This window comes from Leucopleurus acutus (assembly GCF_964270905.1).
Source record: "Leucopleurus acutus genome assembly, chromosome: 6".
NCBI classification, from domain to species: domain Eukaryota; kingdom Metazoa; phylum Chordata; class Mammalia; order Artiodactyla; family Delphinidae; genus Leucopleurus; species Leucopleurus acutus.
Genome location: NC_139149.1, coordinates 96,691,188 through 96,706,834, shown reverse-complemented (window position 1 = coordinate 96,706,834; position 15,647 = coordinate 96,691,188). Strand labels below are relative to the sequence as shown.

At 35.3% G+C, this 15,647-nt stretch overlaps 1 protein-coding gene across 1 annotated transcript in view; it reads left to right on the top strand.

Annotated features, from left to right (window-relative positions):
* ABCA12 (ATP binding cassette subfamily A member 12) overlaps nt 1-15,647 on the top strand; it is a gene marked incomplete at both ends in the record, with an annotated part of 179,106 nt that overhangs the window by 90,605 nt on the left and 72,854 nt on the right. The window contains 7 exons of the mRNA XM_082840648.1: nt 4,364-4,620; nt 4,719-4,831; nt 6,058-6,182; nt 8,585-8,758; nt 11,804-11,968; nt 12,294-12,504; nt 14,357-14,496. Of these exons, the coding sequence (XP_082696774.1) occupies nt 4,364-4,620; nt 4,719-4,831; nt 6,058-6,182; nt 8,585-8,758; nt 11,804-11,968; nt 12,294-12,504; nt 14,357-14,496 (1,185 nt within the window). The remainder of the gene's footprint in view (nt 1-4,363; nt 4,621-4,718; nt 4,832-6,057; nt 6,183-8,584; nt 8,759-11,803; nt 11,969-12,293; nt 12,505-14,356; nt 14,497-15,647) is intronic.

Sequence of the window (15,647 nt, the reverse complement as noted above, 5' to 3'; positions counted from 1 at the left end):
CAGTGAAATAAGTGTTGTGGTATGTGGATGGACAGGATTCTGTATATGGAGGTGGCATATCTGACTCAGATTGCAGAGCATGAAGGTGGAGAGAAGAAATTTCATGGAGGAGATACTCCTTACTCTGAGTCCTTGCAGGCTGTGTAGGATTAGGTTATAGTCCTACATTCCAGACATAGAGACATGCGTTGGTAAGAAGGCAGAGGTGTGAACCTGAAGGACAGATATAGGTTACCTGGAGTTATGTGTCCAGCTGGAGCACAAGATGCCTATGAGAGAGGCAGGAAAGGGGACCCAGATCCCCAAGGCCTCTTTATATTTAGTCAAGGAGTTTGAATCTGATCCTGAAAATTGTGAATTTGAAGAAGGTGAATTCTGCATTTTAGGAAAAGATCTCTCTAGGAGAATTATGGAGGACAGATTGGAAGAAAGCCAAGTAGGTGATTTTTTGTAGTAACCTAAGCAAAAAGTGAGGCCCTGCACTATGTCAGTGGCAGAGAATAGAAGGAAAAGAATTTCAAGAGCATTGTAGGAGGTGGGTTGACACAACTTGGCAGCCAGTGAGGTGTGAGGCATAGGGAAGGGGAGTCTCCGATTACAGTGAGATTTCTGGCTTTTGGAATTTACTACTTAGCATTATAGCTCATTGTATATGTGGGGTCTATTTCCCTCACTAGCGTGTAAAATCTGATGAAACTATGCCTTCTGCATCTCTAAAGTCTCACATCTAGCACACAGTAGTATCTTAAGACTTGACTTATGAATTTGTGAACAAATGATGGTGTTTAAGTAGAGCCCTGGTGATGTAATCATATTACCTGGGCAATTACTCATTGTAGTTCTCAACTTGCAAAGTAACTGAGCAGCACACAATATACATTGGGAAATGGAAACAATACATTCTCAGTCATTTACAATAATGGTATGGGAATGGAGCTAAGGATAACTTAAAACAGCATCCACATTTTGAGTGTACTGCTTCCCTTGTGGGTTACATTATGAAAAAGGTTCAAGAAGCCACAGAAGTGGAAATAAACTACAGTCCCGTCCCTTAGGTGGGAAACCTATTGTCATTTATAACAAGCATGGCTGCTATTTGCAATTGACAGAACCCGCTCATTCCAGGACTACAGGCTCCATAGGAACATGGTTAAGTCTGTCACTTTACTCTGTACTCGCAGCACCTGGCACAGTCTGACACATGGAAAATATTCAGCACATATCATTGAAAGGATGAAGGCAGACTCCTAGAGTTTTGTAAGAAGAGATGCTTTTACTTCCCTGCTTCATCCTCCTTGGTAATTGGTATCTTGATTGTGACAGTGAGTTAGGGCCCACCCTAACATTTTTATTCATGATATTTCTAAGAAGGTTTAGACCCTCCAAAATGCCAAATGCCTGTCATTCATTGGTGACTTTTTTTCTTTTCTAGCCCCGAACGTTCTACTCTTCCTGAACTTTAGTTTTCTCCTCCCTTCACCGTCTGTTTTCTCCTCTTTTATTTCCAGTCTCTCTGGTGGGAAGGATAACTTCCTGATTGGGGAAATACTCATAAAATGGATATTCTCTATATTAAGCAGAAATACAGATAGGACACTATTTATATTGTAATACCTTTACATTTTTAAATAGGTCTCGTTTCCTTTCAGTTACCTGCTAAGAGCCCAGGAGTGTTGCAGTTTCAGTATTTTTACACATACAGTATTTTGAAGTTTACGCCATCATGTTACTTACAATTCTGATTCAGATGCATTAGGAACTGTAGGCACTAGGGAATTTAGTCACAGCTGGACGTGGAGTTAGTTATGGGTCATCGTTCAAGTTTAGGCCTGAGCCCTTACTATGTAGACCAGTGTCGTGATACATGAGACTGTGACAAACCTGTAATCTGGGCTTGACACATACTTTTGAAGAGATAATTATAATTCTCTGAATGTATGTTGATTACTAATGATCTATGAAGTTTCTAAAAGTTTAATGCTTGTATTGCTTTTAGAAGAAAGTAGTAAATAATGACAAATCGTAAATGACCATGACGTTGCTCCTCGGCGGATGTGCCTCACAGTGCAGGCCACATTATTAACCCTGAATTAAGTTCTTATTTCAGTTCTACTTCAGTAACATGGCTAGATTTCCAATTTCTCCTTCTATATCTTTTATCAAGCCAAGATTATACTCTATGGACTTTTATTGGTTTCTTGTTTTATGTATGTCAAACTTGCAATTAAAAAATACATTTCAGTCTCTGCTGAGTAAAGTCATTCACATTTACTACACCCTTAAAAGCTCAAATTAAAAAAATTAATTGGGCTCCCAGTATTTATCTTTTTATTTAAGAAATCACCAAAATAAAAGTCACTGGCAGAGAGGTTGGGCTCTGTTCATTAGAAGTTTAATCATATCTAGTATTTGGAAAATCAAAGGAAGGAACAAGTGACAAACCTACAGTTACATCTGGTAAAATGATTGAGTTTATTACAGAATGGAAAATTTCTCATAGTAATAAGACTAGTAAGTAGAATTTTAATACATATGAAACCATTTTAGATAGTTCAAAACCAGAAGTCAATTAGAATATTAAGTACAGTGGAAAGCAGACCAATGATTTTTACTATCTAAGATGATTGGTGTTTAATTGCTACTGCCTACGTGTAGTTAATATAAGTCTCTCATCCAAGACACATCACTGTATCTTTCCCATTTGACATAGGCAAAGAAATATTCCTGAACATTTTCCTGTATTATAATTCATTTCTGTCAAAATGCAACTTCTGATTAGAAACTCAGCTGCAATGAATGACACATATTTGCTTCTTTAGATGTTTCTCCAAATTATTTCACTTCTTAAAAAGAGTAGCTCTAGGGTTGCTTCCAAGCACAACAGAACTGACTTCCCCAGAGGCATAAGTTTTTATCCCAGGAAGTATGACTTGGAGATATATCCTCAGAACACATAGAGCATAGTGAACCGCAAGGAGGAATATACTTGCGTAGGAAAGTAGTTGATTTTCATTTTTCTCCTTTTTCTCTAAGTATGGGATTTTAGGCCCTTTTAAGCACTCCATAGAACAAAAGTTTCCCTCAGTAAGTAAGAGGATAGAAGATAATGTCAATAACAGTACAGACACTTTTGAAAAACAAGATATATACCAATCCATATTTTTAAATATATGTGATTCTCATGCACAGTTTTAAAAAGTCTTTTTTTGGTTAATTAATTTTTTTAAACTTGTGATAAAATACACATAACATAAAATTTACCACCTTAACTATTTTTAACTGTGCAGTTCAATTGTGTTAAATACACACAGATTGTAGAACTCTTAATCTTGCAAAACAAAAATCCTCTACCCGTGAAACACCTATTTCTCATTGCCCTCTCCCCCTAGCCCCTGGCACCTACATTTCTACTTTCTGTTGCTATTAATTTGACTATGCTTGGTACTTCATATAAGTGGAATCATACAGTATTTGTCTTTTTATGACTGGCTTATATCACTTAGCATAATGCCCTCTAGGCTCATCCACCTCATAATATGTGAGAGAATCTCCTTACTTTTTAAGGGTAAATAATATTCCATTTTATGTGTTTACCACATTGTGTTTATCCATTCATCTGTCAATGGACATGGGGTGCTTCTACCTCTTGGCTATCGTGAATAATGCTGCTGTGAACATGGGTCTACAAATATCTGTTCAAACCCTAGCTTTCAATAAATACTTTTGAGTATATACCTAGAAGTGGAATTGCTGAGTCATATGTTAATTCTATTTCAAATTTTCTTGAAGACTCACCATACTATTTTTTACAGTAGCTACATCATTTTATATTCCCACCAAGAGTGCACAAGGGTTCTAATTTCTCCATATCCTTGCCAACACTTGTTATTTTCAGGTTTTATTTATTTATTTGTTCATTTGTTTGTATGTTTGTTTGTTTTGATAGTAGGCATCCTGGTGGGTGTGAAGAAAACATTTTTTGAAGTTTCAAACCAAATCTGCTTTGCTATCTGCCCTTACACATGATTTAAAAAATAAACTAAAATATAAAATTAGTTTAAGTATTTGTGATTTAAATGAGATAAAACTAAACTACATCTTTTCAACCTGTGAATCCACAAGATATGACTACATTTGAGCAAGAGGTCTAACAGGTCCAAAAGTTTTATAAAATTCTTAAGAGAACAGTAAACTCAAATGATAGAAAATAGTGCTTTGTGGTAAAACTGTTGCCAAATGCCAACTCACTAAACATATAAGCAAAATGTTTTTAGGAAGTAAATCAATTTTGGTTGCTTATTATCAACTAATAAACATTTAGAATAACATAACTAATGTTTCCCATCTCTCCCCCTCTCGAAAGCTGTCTCAACTTGGAAACTTAACCAAACTTCTTTGTGAACCTGAAACTTTCAGTTCACTAGAGAAAATGTGCCAGCTGTCTAGCATGGACTTTGGGAACCTGTGTGAAGAGAGTGCGTTTCATGTGCAACTCCTCAAAGCAGCAGAATTCAGCACCGAAATAGCCACCAGCTTACTGTATCATGACAATATTCTATCTGAAAAACTGAGGGATTTGCTTTCTGGGGATCCAAGCAAAATTAATTTAGATATGGATTGGTAAGTTTTTCCATTGTCTTCTTCCTTGGTGAAATCCCTTCTCAAATAATTATTGATATGCCTAGTTCAATTTCTTCTCCTCTTCTGCTTTGTTCCAGGTTTCTAGAACAGGCATTACAAATGAATTACTTGGAAAATATCACACGGTTAATGCCGAAGATTCAAGCCATGCTGCATGTCAATAACAGTGCAGACACCTTGGAAAAACCAGGTGTTTCCCCATCCATATTTTAAATGCTGTCTTATTAAAAATGCATGTGATTCTCATGCTGCAGTTTAGAAAAGGCTTTTTTGAAGTTCCTAACCAAACCTACTTTGTATCTGCCCTTATGCATGAGACATCTGAAGCTTTCAAATATGGTTACTTGTCTAAAATAAACAACACAGCAGGCCAGCAGAGAATGAAACAGCGAAATCTGGTTTCACAGAAAAATGTCTTCAAAAATTTAACTAGTTAGACTATTCACCTTTTATTTCTCTGATATATTAAAGTGCATTAGTCTTTTGCAAGAGCAAGGATGAAATTTATTTACTTCTGTGAGAATAATCTGATTTTAAAAATAAAGATGCACTGCTGTCTACAGAAATATCGATTCAGAGCCTCATATTAGTATTCTGAGCATGACGCATCATGCAGTACATGTATTCTTGCGTAATACCTCAATACTGAAAAGAAAGACATTCAGAATTTTGGACAACAGGCAGCCACAAAATTGGAAGGGCACTAAGTCCAAAAATAAAGAAGGTATATTTGCATGAGAGATACTTCATAAAGAAACTGAAAGGCATTTGCAAAATAGAGATCACAATCCGCTAAAATAAGGTCAAAATATTTTTTGCTATTCATTGAATGACCCAGATATGAAATAATTGTAATAACTGTCCTAAAAGAGTTTGGAATTAAACACATTCTATTTAAAAATTGAAGTAATGATTGTGAAAACCCTTTATAAGCTGTAAGGTGCTGGGCAAAGTTAAGGAAAAAGTGCTCTGTGGCATTACGTTTCAGATTTAGCAAACCTTGTCCTAAGCTGATGATATTACATGATCCAAGGTTAAAAAGCATTTTGAATTTGTCTGATGTTTTAAATCAAATGTAGAAATGTATATTTAGCACATTGTGTGATCAAAGTCTGCGAGGAAACCGTATTTTCTCTGAATCAACCTTTCGTTGTAGACATTTAAGGAAAATTTATAATCCAGAGCAATCTGTTACCTTAGGTTAATAATATCATAATAGGAATAAGTCTAAATCAGATAGAAATAGAACCTAAAGATGCAAAGTTTGCCAAAACTGAGAGACATCTGTTCCTGACACAAGGCATATATGTTGACTATATGTTTTATCTAGAAGGTTTCTCTATGTTAGAACGAACGACTAGGAAGAATTACATTGCAACCCACATGTGAGTTTTGTTTTGTTTTGTTTTGTTTCAGGTCAGTTAATAGAAATGTTTAAAAATGTTGAAGAGCTGAAAGAAGAACTGAGGAGAACAACAGGAATGTCCAATAGGAGTATCGACAATTTGCTGGCCATTCCCACCCCTGACAACAGAGCTGAGGTGGGGTGGAACGTATTTGTATTTACATCTAGTTTTCTAAAAGTTTAAATAGCATTTAGTATTTGTTGAGCACTTACCAGTAAAACACTGAGAAGCTTCATGCAAATATGGTGAATTTTCCATGCAAATGATAAAATTAGAGGCCTAATAAGTGAAAATATAAGAAAAATCCTGAAGCGAGAACATTATCATTGTCTGTTCCTTTCCTTCTACTTTTCCTATCCCTTCCTTTGCCTCCTTTGTCCTCTCCTTTTCTTTACCCTAGATGCTTTTCTTAAATAAGTGATGCCATCAGTAATTCTTTATATTCATTGTCACATTCACATTATCTGAGGTAAATTTTCACATTCTATTATGATGATATCAAAGTCGAGTTTCAGTAATCTAATTGGGGGAAAAAAAGACCATTTACAATTTGTTGAAACTAAAATTAAAAGAAATACTTCTTTTTATTTCTTAAAAGCCCCAAGACAAGACAGACTATATAAAATAGATATGGTCAAGGGAACTCTGGGTAAGTTTGGAGGTATAGTAAACATTTTTTGCTGTGAAAATGAGTAACGTTATTTCCTCATAGGCTGATAATAGGGTTTTCCACTTGAAATGTTTTATCTTTTACCCCTTTTCCAAGTTCATTGTCTGGAAGTGTCACAGAAATTTTCTAAAAGTATTTCAGCGCTTAAGAGCTCATCCATTCAAAACTTACGTGTGACAGAGTGTGTCATTTCTAAACACAACCCAGTTATTCTCCAATATGGGATAAAGTTTTTTAAAAGCCTTTAAGACTGACTTTGGAATATTTATGTTTGTGTCATTTTAATTGGTTCTCCCAAACAAAAATTAAAACTGCTTTACCTTCACGTTTCTTCCTCTTGTTATAGCAATTAATATTTCTTTCTTTTTCTTTTTTTTTTTTAATTTATTTTTGGCTGCGTTGGGTCTTCGTTGCTGCTCACGGGCTTTCTGTAGTTGCGGCGAGCGGGGGCTACTCTTTGTTGCCCGGTGCGCGGGCTTCTCATTGCAGTGGCTTCTCTTGTTGCGGAGCACGGGCTCTAGGTTTGCGGGCTTCAGTAGTTGTAGCGCGTGGGCTCAGTAGTTGTGGCTCATGGGCTCTGGAGCTCAGGCTCAGTAGTTGTGGCACACGGGCTTAGTTGCTCCATGGCATGTGGGATCTTCCCGGACCAGGGCTCAAACCCTTGTCCCCTGCATTGGCAGGTGCAGTTCTTAACTCTGCCACAAGGGAAGCCCAGCAATTAATGTTTCTTTATTAATTCTTTCCCCTTTGGTTTCACCTTTCACTTATATGATCCTAAGATCAGCTATCGCATTTTTGGCCTCTGAAGAGCAGGTTCATTTTAGTAAGTAAAAGCAGGTAAATAGAGAGCATACATTCTTATTACTTTAAAAAGAAAAGAGAGAAAAGTTTCTATAATCTTGAATTTCATAAACTTTTTCTTTATTTCAACTCAGTGGCAATAGAGTTGCCATCTTACTTCCCATAGTCACACATCACTTTTCACACAAGCATTACTCTCCAGGATGGTTGATTCATATTATTGTGTGATTCTGGGCTTTTTGTCTTCACCTTTCATCTCTGGACCCCAGAGTTTATTGTACAAGATTATAACTTCAAATGATTATATAAATGAAATGCAATTTAAATAAAGTAAGAGTAAAATTTTAAAGAGAGCAAAAGTCTTTTTTTTAAAGTTTATCAATTTTTAAAAAAAAATTATTTATTTTATTTATTTATTTTTGGCCGTGTTGGGTCTTTGTTGCTGCACACGGGCTTTCTCTCATTGTGGTGAGCGTGGGCTACTCTTCGTTGCAGTGCGCGGGCTTCTCATTGTGGTGGCTTCTCTTGTTGCAAAGCACGGGCTCTAGGCGCGCGGGCTTCAGTGGTTGTGGCTCACAGGCTCTAGACCACAGGCTCAGTAGTTGTGGCGCATGGGCTTCATTGTTCCGTGGCATGTGGGATCTTTCCCAGACCAGGGCTCAAACCTGTGTCCCCTGCATTGACAGGCGGATTCTTAACCACTGCGCCACCAGGGAATTCCCGAGAGAGCAAAAGTCTTAAACTAGTAATTTTCCTAAACAATCCAAACCAATTTTCTTTCTTGGTGTCATCATTCACCCAGTCGTTCAAGCAAGAAATATGGGAATCATTATGGATTTTTTTTCTGTCTCTTTTCCCATCTTACTTCTTAAGCTTTCCAGTGAACTATGGACTTTTTCTAGGTGTGTTGATAGTAATTAGTGCTTTAAACCAAAAAATTTTATGATTTTGAGTATAATTTATCTTATTTTTAAATGAAGTCTAAAAGTATAAGAAAACCTCTCAAAATGGACAGGTGGATTCAGAGGATTCACAGCTAAAATATTTTTCTTCCTCCAACTTGTAGATTATTTCTAGTGTGTTCTGGTGGCATTCCTGTGACATTAATGTGACCAGTCCCAAATTGGAAGATGCAATGAAGGAATTCTGCAACATACCTCTTCCAGAGAGATCCCGTCTGTCTTACCTCATTGGACTCACTCTTCTGCACTACTTAGACGTTTACAACTTCACATACAAGGCAAGTTGCTATTGATGAAATATTTTAATATTTATAGTACAATATAAAAAATTGATTATACCTGTATGCTCCCTGATACTATAAGGAATGTGATCCATTTATAGAGCTTTTGGAATTATAGCTTTATTTTAGAGCTAAGTGGGACCTTAGCGATCATATATTGTAAATTTGCATATTTAATAGATGAGGAAATTAATATTATGGCCTTATTAACTCTCAATTTGTATATCCAAGACCAGGAATTAAATTTAATATACACTATACTAGAGTATGAAATACAAATGTTATAATAACTTTTTTAAAAAGTGAATGCACATTAATTTTGTGGGATAAAAATAAAGATTAGAACAAAGTTTTTCATTTTCAAGTAGAAGAATCAAGGTTTTTTTGGGTATTTAAAAAAGTACTTTTTGTGTTTCCTTCATCAAGTTTTGATAGAGGCTACCATTATTTATCCAGTACAACAAAACAGTGGTCATTATTAGAGCTGTAAAGTCAGCAGTAACTCCAGCTTGCAATAACTAGATGCTTTATAAGTACTTAGTGAATAAAAAACTGAAACAAAAATATAAACATAGGAAAATTAAACACCTATATCCACCCAGATCTCTACTAGGTCAAAATTATTTACATGTTATTGAAAACACTGAAAAAAAAAGTGTTTTTCTCTTTAAAGTAAGAAAAACCAGAAGCAACACGGCTGACTTATGTTGTTGATGCATTTCAGCAAAGGGGATGAAGGCATTTTAGGACTAGTTACAAATAATCCTGTTCAAAGGCATCATTATCCGACCCTTATATTCTGCAGTGGCCCCCTAACTGGCCTCCCTTGCCTCCACACTTGTCCCCACCGCTCCCTGAGCAGCAAGAGTGATCCCTTTAAAACTTAAATTGTATTATGTCATTCCTCTGCTCAACACCTTCCCCAGTGGCTCCTCATTTTATTCCAGCAAACCCTCAAATCCTGCCGGGGCCCCAGGGCCTGCACAACCTCTCCCTATTTCTAAAATCCCATTTCCTACGTGGCTACTCCTTGGGCCCAGGGCTGCTGCATGGGACCACTCCAGGCCATGCCCTTCATCTGATTTGCTGCACTATGTGTCTTTACTCAATATTGACCTTCTTAATAAGATACTCCGACAATCCTATTTAAAATGCAACCAACTTTCATCTATAGCCCTCTCAAACCTCCTTTCAATGCTCTGTTTGTTTTCTGTTACACTTCCAGCGTACTATGTATTTTATTTAGTATTCACTTTTGTTGTTTATTTTCTGTCTACCTCTATTTGGTGTAAGCTCCACAAGGGCCTTTTTGTTCACTGAAACATTTCAAATGCCAAGAACAGTGCCTGGCCCATAGAAGAACTTAGCAAATAACCATTAACTAAATGAATATTTATTTTACATAACTTAAAATGCATATGAATTGATATTATTAATTTTTTATCTAAAATTTTAATCCTTATCTTACAATGTCTCTGCAGAGCATATATCAAACCAACTATTTCTTGTTGAGTATAGTAAATAAATATGTGCATTTTACAAGCAGAAGACCATTCCTAATTCTTTCAGGTATTGCAAGTAAAAATAATAAAAATTTCTCATCATTAGTCAGTTTATTTCAAATCAGTGTCAGAATTCCTAGAATTTTGGCAGAACTGGAAGAAAAATTAAAATGTTGAATCTGATTTAGAAAAATCTGATTGCAATTAATAGCTGTGTTATTGCGACAGCTCTGTCTTTGTGATATTTCTCCAAATGAATCTTGTCCTCATATAGTGGTGTTTGACCCCCTTGGACACACCAAGAGCTTTCCCTCTTCATGAACCTCACAAATCTTTCCCCCTCTGTCTATTACCTTCCTCTCCCTATTCCTCCTTTGGTTTGTTCTTTCTCCCCTTTGGGGTGTCATCTTGGAAAGACTTCTTTTGATTTCTTAGCTAAACTCCCTACCTCCTCATATTCCCCAGCTTTTTGTTCATTGATTTGTTTCATATCTGTTTCTCCTATTATTACAAAACTCCCTGAGTGGAAGGATGATGCCAGTTTGTGTACCACTGTACCCATCACCTCGTACCCATCACCTCACCCAGTGCTGGGAACATAACAGGCACTCAGCTAGCGTTTGTTGAATAATTGAGTGAATGAGAGAATAAAATTAAAATTTTAATTTAAAAAATATTTTCAGTGTTTCTTCCTGCAACAGAAATACGTTAGGGGATTATGATTAAACCTGATAGACCACATGAGCTTTTTGACAGAGCTTTTCTGATTTTAAGGAGCACATTATATGATTTTTGAATAATGGCGTACATGAAGAATTATGTAATTGACATTTGCCTTTCTGACTTTTAAAATCATTTATTTTTGGCAAAGTTATTGAGGTATTTTTTTATGTTATAAAATTCACTCATTTTAAGTGTACAATTTAATGGGTTTTTTAGTAAGTTATAGAACTGTGCAGCGGTTACCACAATCTGATTTTGTAACATTTCTATCAACCCAAAAAGAAACCTTGTGTCCATTTACAGTCAGTTCTCATTCTGACCTCTAGCACAGGCACCCTCTAATCTATTTTCTCTCTCTATGGATTTGCCTTTTTAGACATTTTATTTAAATTGAATCGTACAATATGTGGTCTTCGTGTGTAGCTTTTTTCACTTAGTATAATGTTTTGAGTTTCATACATGTTGTAATGTGTCAGTAAGTAATTTCTTTCTTTTACCAAATAGTATTCCAGTTTAAGGATATAAATTTTGTTTATCCATTCATTTGGATTGTTTCCACTTGTTGGCTATTGTGAGTAATGCTGCTATAGACGTTCCCATACAAATCTTTGTGTAGACATGTTTTTTCATTTCTCTTGGGTAAATGCCTAGCAATCCAATTTCTGGTTGTATGGTAAATTTATGTTTAACTATTTAATAAACTTCCAAAATGTTTTCCAAAGTGACTGTACCTTTTAATATTTTCACCAACTGTGTGTGAGGGTTCCAGTTCCTCCACAAAAATAATTTCTTTTTTTGTTGTTGCTGTTCCTGTCAGATGTTTTTCCCTAGGGAAAATCAAAAGCCAGTAGAAAAGATGATAGAACTCTTCATAAGGCTAAAGGAGATTCTCAATCAGATGGCTTCTGTCACACGACCGCTGCTAGACAAAATGAGATCCCTGAAACAAATGCACCTGTCCAGAAGTTTTCCATTAACACAGGTAGAAAAGTCACCCAGTAATATTCCTGCTGGAAAATTCCTTTTGTCATCTTAACTTTTATTTGAGATTAGTTATAATACATTCAGCTACAAATATAGTACATTGACAAAAATCACTTACAGAAAAACTCTTCTACTCTGGCAAAAGTTTTTGCCACTTAAATTGGAGAAGTTTAGTGTCGTACATGTACATTTGGGATACATGTTTTAAAGGAATTGTGGAATTATAAGGATCGTCTAAGCATTGTCAGGTTTTCTTCTATATTGTTTTCAATAGCATTTATAGCTCATATAATGTTAATAAATCATGTATTTTTATCTCACAGGCAATGTACAGAAACAACCGGCTAAACACTCCACAAGGATCATTTAGTACCATTTCCCAAGCACTGTGCTCCCAAGGAATTCCCACTGAATATTTAGTTGCCATGCTGCCCTCTTCTCAGAGGCAGGGAGGCAACCACACCAAGGATTTTTTGACTTATAAATTAAGTAAAGAGCAAATTGCTGCAAAATATGGAATTCCCTTACATGCCAGTGAGTATACTTCAAAATCAGTGTGGGAATGTCGCCTCCTGACAACATGGTCTGCTAAATCTTGGCCTTTTTTTTTTTAATTGGCTGTATTCCCTGTATTGTACAGTATATCCTTATAGCTTCTTTTATACGTAATAGTTTGTGCCTCTTAGTCCCCTATCCCATCTTGCCCCTCCCTCCTTCCCTGTCCCCACTGGTAACCACTAGTTTGTTCTATCTGTGAGTCTGTTTCTTTTTTGTTATACTCACTAGTTTGTTGTATTTTTTAGATTCCACATAAAAGTAATATACAGTATTTGTCTTTGTCTGACTTATTTCACTTAGCATCAGTGCCCTCCAAGTCCATCCACGTTGTTGCAAATGGCAAAATTTCATTCTTTTTTATGACTAATATTCCATTTTATATATATATATATATATATATATATATATATATATATATATATATATACACACACCACATCTTATTTATCCATTCATCTGTTGATAGACACTTAGGCTGCTTCCATATCTTGGCAAATGTAAATAATGCTGCTATGAAGATTGAGGTGCATGAGTCTTTTCTAATTAGCATTTTTGGTTTCTTTGGGTATATACCCGAGTGGAAGTGCATATGGTAGTTTTATTTTTAGTTTTTTTGAGAAAAACTCTGTACTGTTTTCCACAGTGGCTGCACCAATTTACATTCCCACCAACAGAGCACGAGGGTTCCCTTTTCTCCACATCCTCACCGATATCTGTTATTTTTGTTCTTTTTGATGATGGCCATTCTGACAGACGTGAGGTAATATCTCATTGGGTTTTGATTTGCATTTGCCTGGTGATTAGCCATGTTGAGCATCTTTTCATGTGCCTGTTGGCCATCTGCATTTCCTCTTTGGAAAAATGACTATTCAGGTCTTCTCCCCATTTTTTAATCGGGTGTTTTTTTTAATGCTGAGCTGTAATCTTAGCTTTTTGTAATAAATGAAGCATTAATTTTCCCCAAGAAAGCACTCATACAGCACTTAACCACACATCAAGCATGTTCTGCATATCAACTCATTCACTCTTCACTTACCTATGAGGTAGGTGCTACTATAGCTGCATCTTAGTAAGCGAAATGAGGCACAAAGCGATCGAGTAACCTGGACACCATTGTCCAACATGAAAGTATCAAAGCTATGATTTGAACCCAGGCAGTCTGCTGCAAAGTCTAGCCTCTTAACCACTACACCTTGCCAGTAAATGATAAAATGATGTGCCTTAAATCTGCTCAGGTCAATATTTTTTCTTAACTTTTTAGAATTAGAAATTTGTATCACACACAGAAGAGCTTCATGAATGCAGCAGAACTATAAATGTTCAGTGGCACATCAAAGCTGTTTACTTGATCTGTGAGTTTTGAGATGTAAAATATGATTGGCTGAGCTTTACCAAACAATATAGGGATGTTTAATGTAGCAATTGGATTGATGCATTTATGCATCTTTTTATTCATTCAAGAAACATTTATTGGACAGCTCTTATGTATCTAGTACAATAGCAAACTTTTGCATATTTTTAAAAATTAAGGGCTGGTGAGGAATATCTGTTGGAAGACATTCTGAAATATGCTTTTCAACCTTTCTAACTCCTCTTGGCAAAATGCCATCACTTGCTATTCACTTGCTTATTGGATTAAACTGTTACACCTAAAAAAGATTTGTTACTATGCTTTCTTACTTTGATACCAGATGTGTCACATTTGTTAATAACAAAGGAAGTATAAGGCATGTATTTTGGGGTGCTATAACAATAATATTTGTCAGTTTACCATGAATAGATTTTAAATGCATGTATTAAATGGTTTTATTACACTTTTTCTTTCCAGCACCATTTTGCTTTTCTCTTTATAAAGACATCATTAATATGCCTGCCGGACCTGTGATTTGGGCTTTCTTGAAACCCATGTTGTTGGGAAGGATTTTGTACGCACCATATACCCCCATCACAAAGGCAATAATGGAAAAGGTTTGACCATTATCACTCGAAGTTTCTATCTTGAGTATTAAGATGATTTTTAAAGTAGTCAGCTTCCAAATTTAGTCTAGCTGGCTCAGACTTCTTTATAGCCTACATACTATTACCTTTGGCTTTCTGAAACTCTTAACAGTTCTCAACTTCTGCCTGTATATGTGTAAACAATGTAGATTGGGTGGTAGCTCCTTGAAGAGGAATGAACTTTGTTAACACTTGAGAATGAAGTTAGTTGGAGCAAGAGCTCAGATTTTTCAATTTATCTCCAAAAGCAGAAAATTTTTCTACAACTAACATCTAAGTTTCAAAGTATGTAAAAATAATGGCACTAGAAAAAACAATATTGGGCATTATATAACTAGTTTGAACAAAAACAATTGATAAATTATAGATTATTGGCGTCATATTTGGTTGTACAACTTAATATCTTATATAGAGGATAGGTGTTGAGAAAGATATTATTAATAGTAACTATACTTATCACCTACCTAATATAACCATAATAGCATTTCTCTCTCACTTTTAAAGTTGGCTTTAGTGATTTGAATTATAAACTTGATGCTTTTAAAATGATAGCGTGAAAGTAAAAAAAAAAACAAAACTCTTTTTTACCATTACTTGGTCATTAAACTATAGTTTATATAAATATAAATTAGTTTTAGGTTTATCTAAAAATAAACATGAAGTCATCACTGATTTCTAGAATGATCTTTGTTTTCACTGTTTGTGTTTTAATACCTTATTTGCTTTATTGACTACACACCTTTACATAATTTTGCATAAATGAAGTCATTAAATGCTTATTTTCTAAGTGCAGTCTTTTTTTTTTTCTTTTCTTTTTGCTTTGACTCTCACCTATTTTTCTCCCTGCTTGATCCTACTCTTCCTTTCATGTAAACTAATGAATGTTAGCATTCAAGGATGTGGCTTTATGTGCATTCCTCTAATCCATTATATATTATTATACTGTATGCATATTCATATGCAGAATGGTCATTGTTTGCATTATTAAAATGAGGTTTCATTATAACACTTTTCTGCATATTACTTTAGTCACACAGCAATACCTTGTGGAAATTCTTCCTATTCAATAGATTTAGTTCATTCATTCTTTTTGAAGATTGTAAATTTTTTTATACTATGGA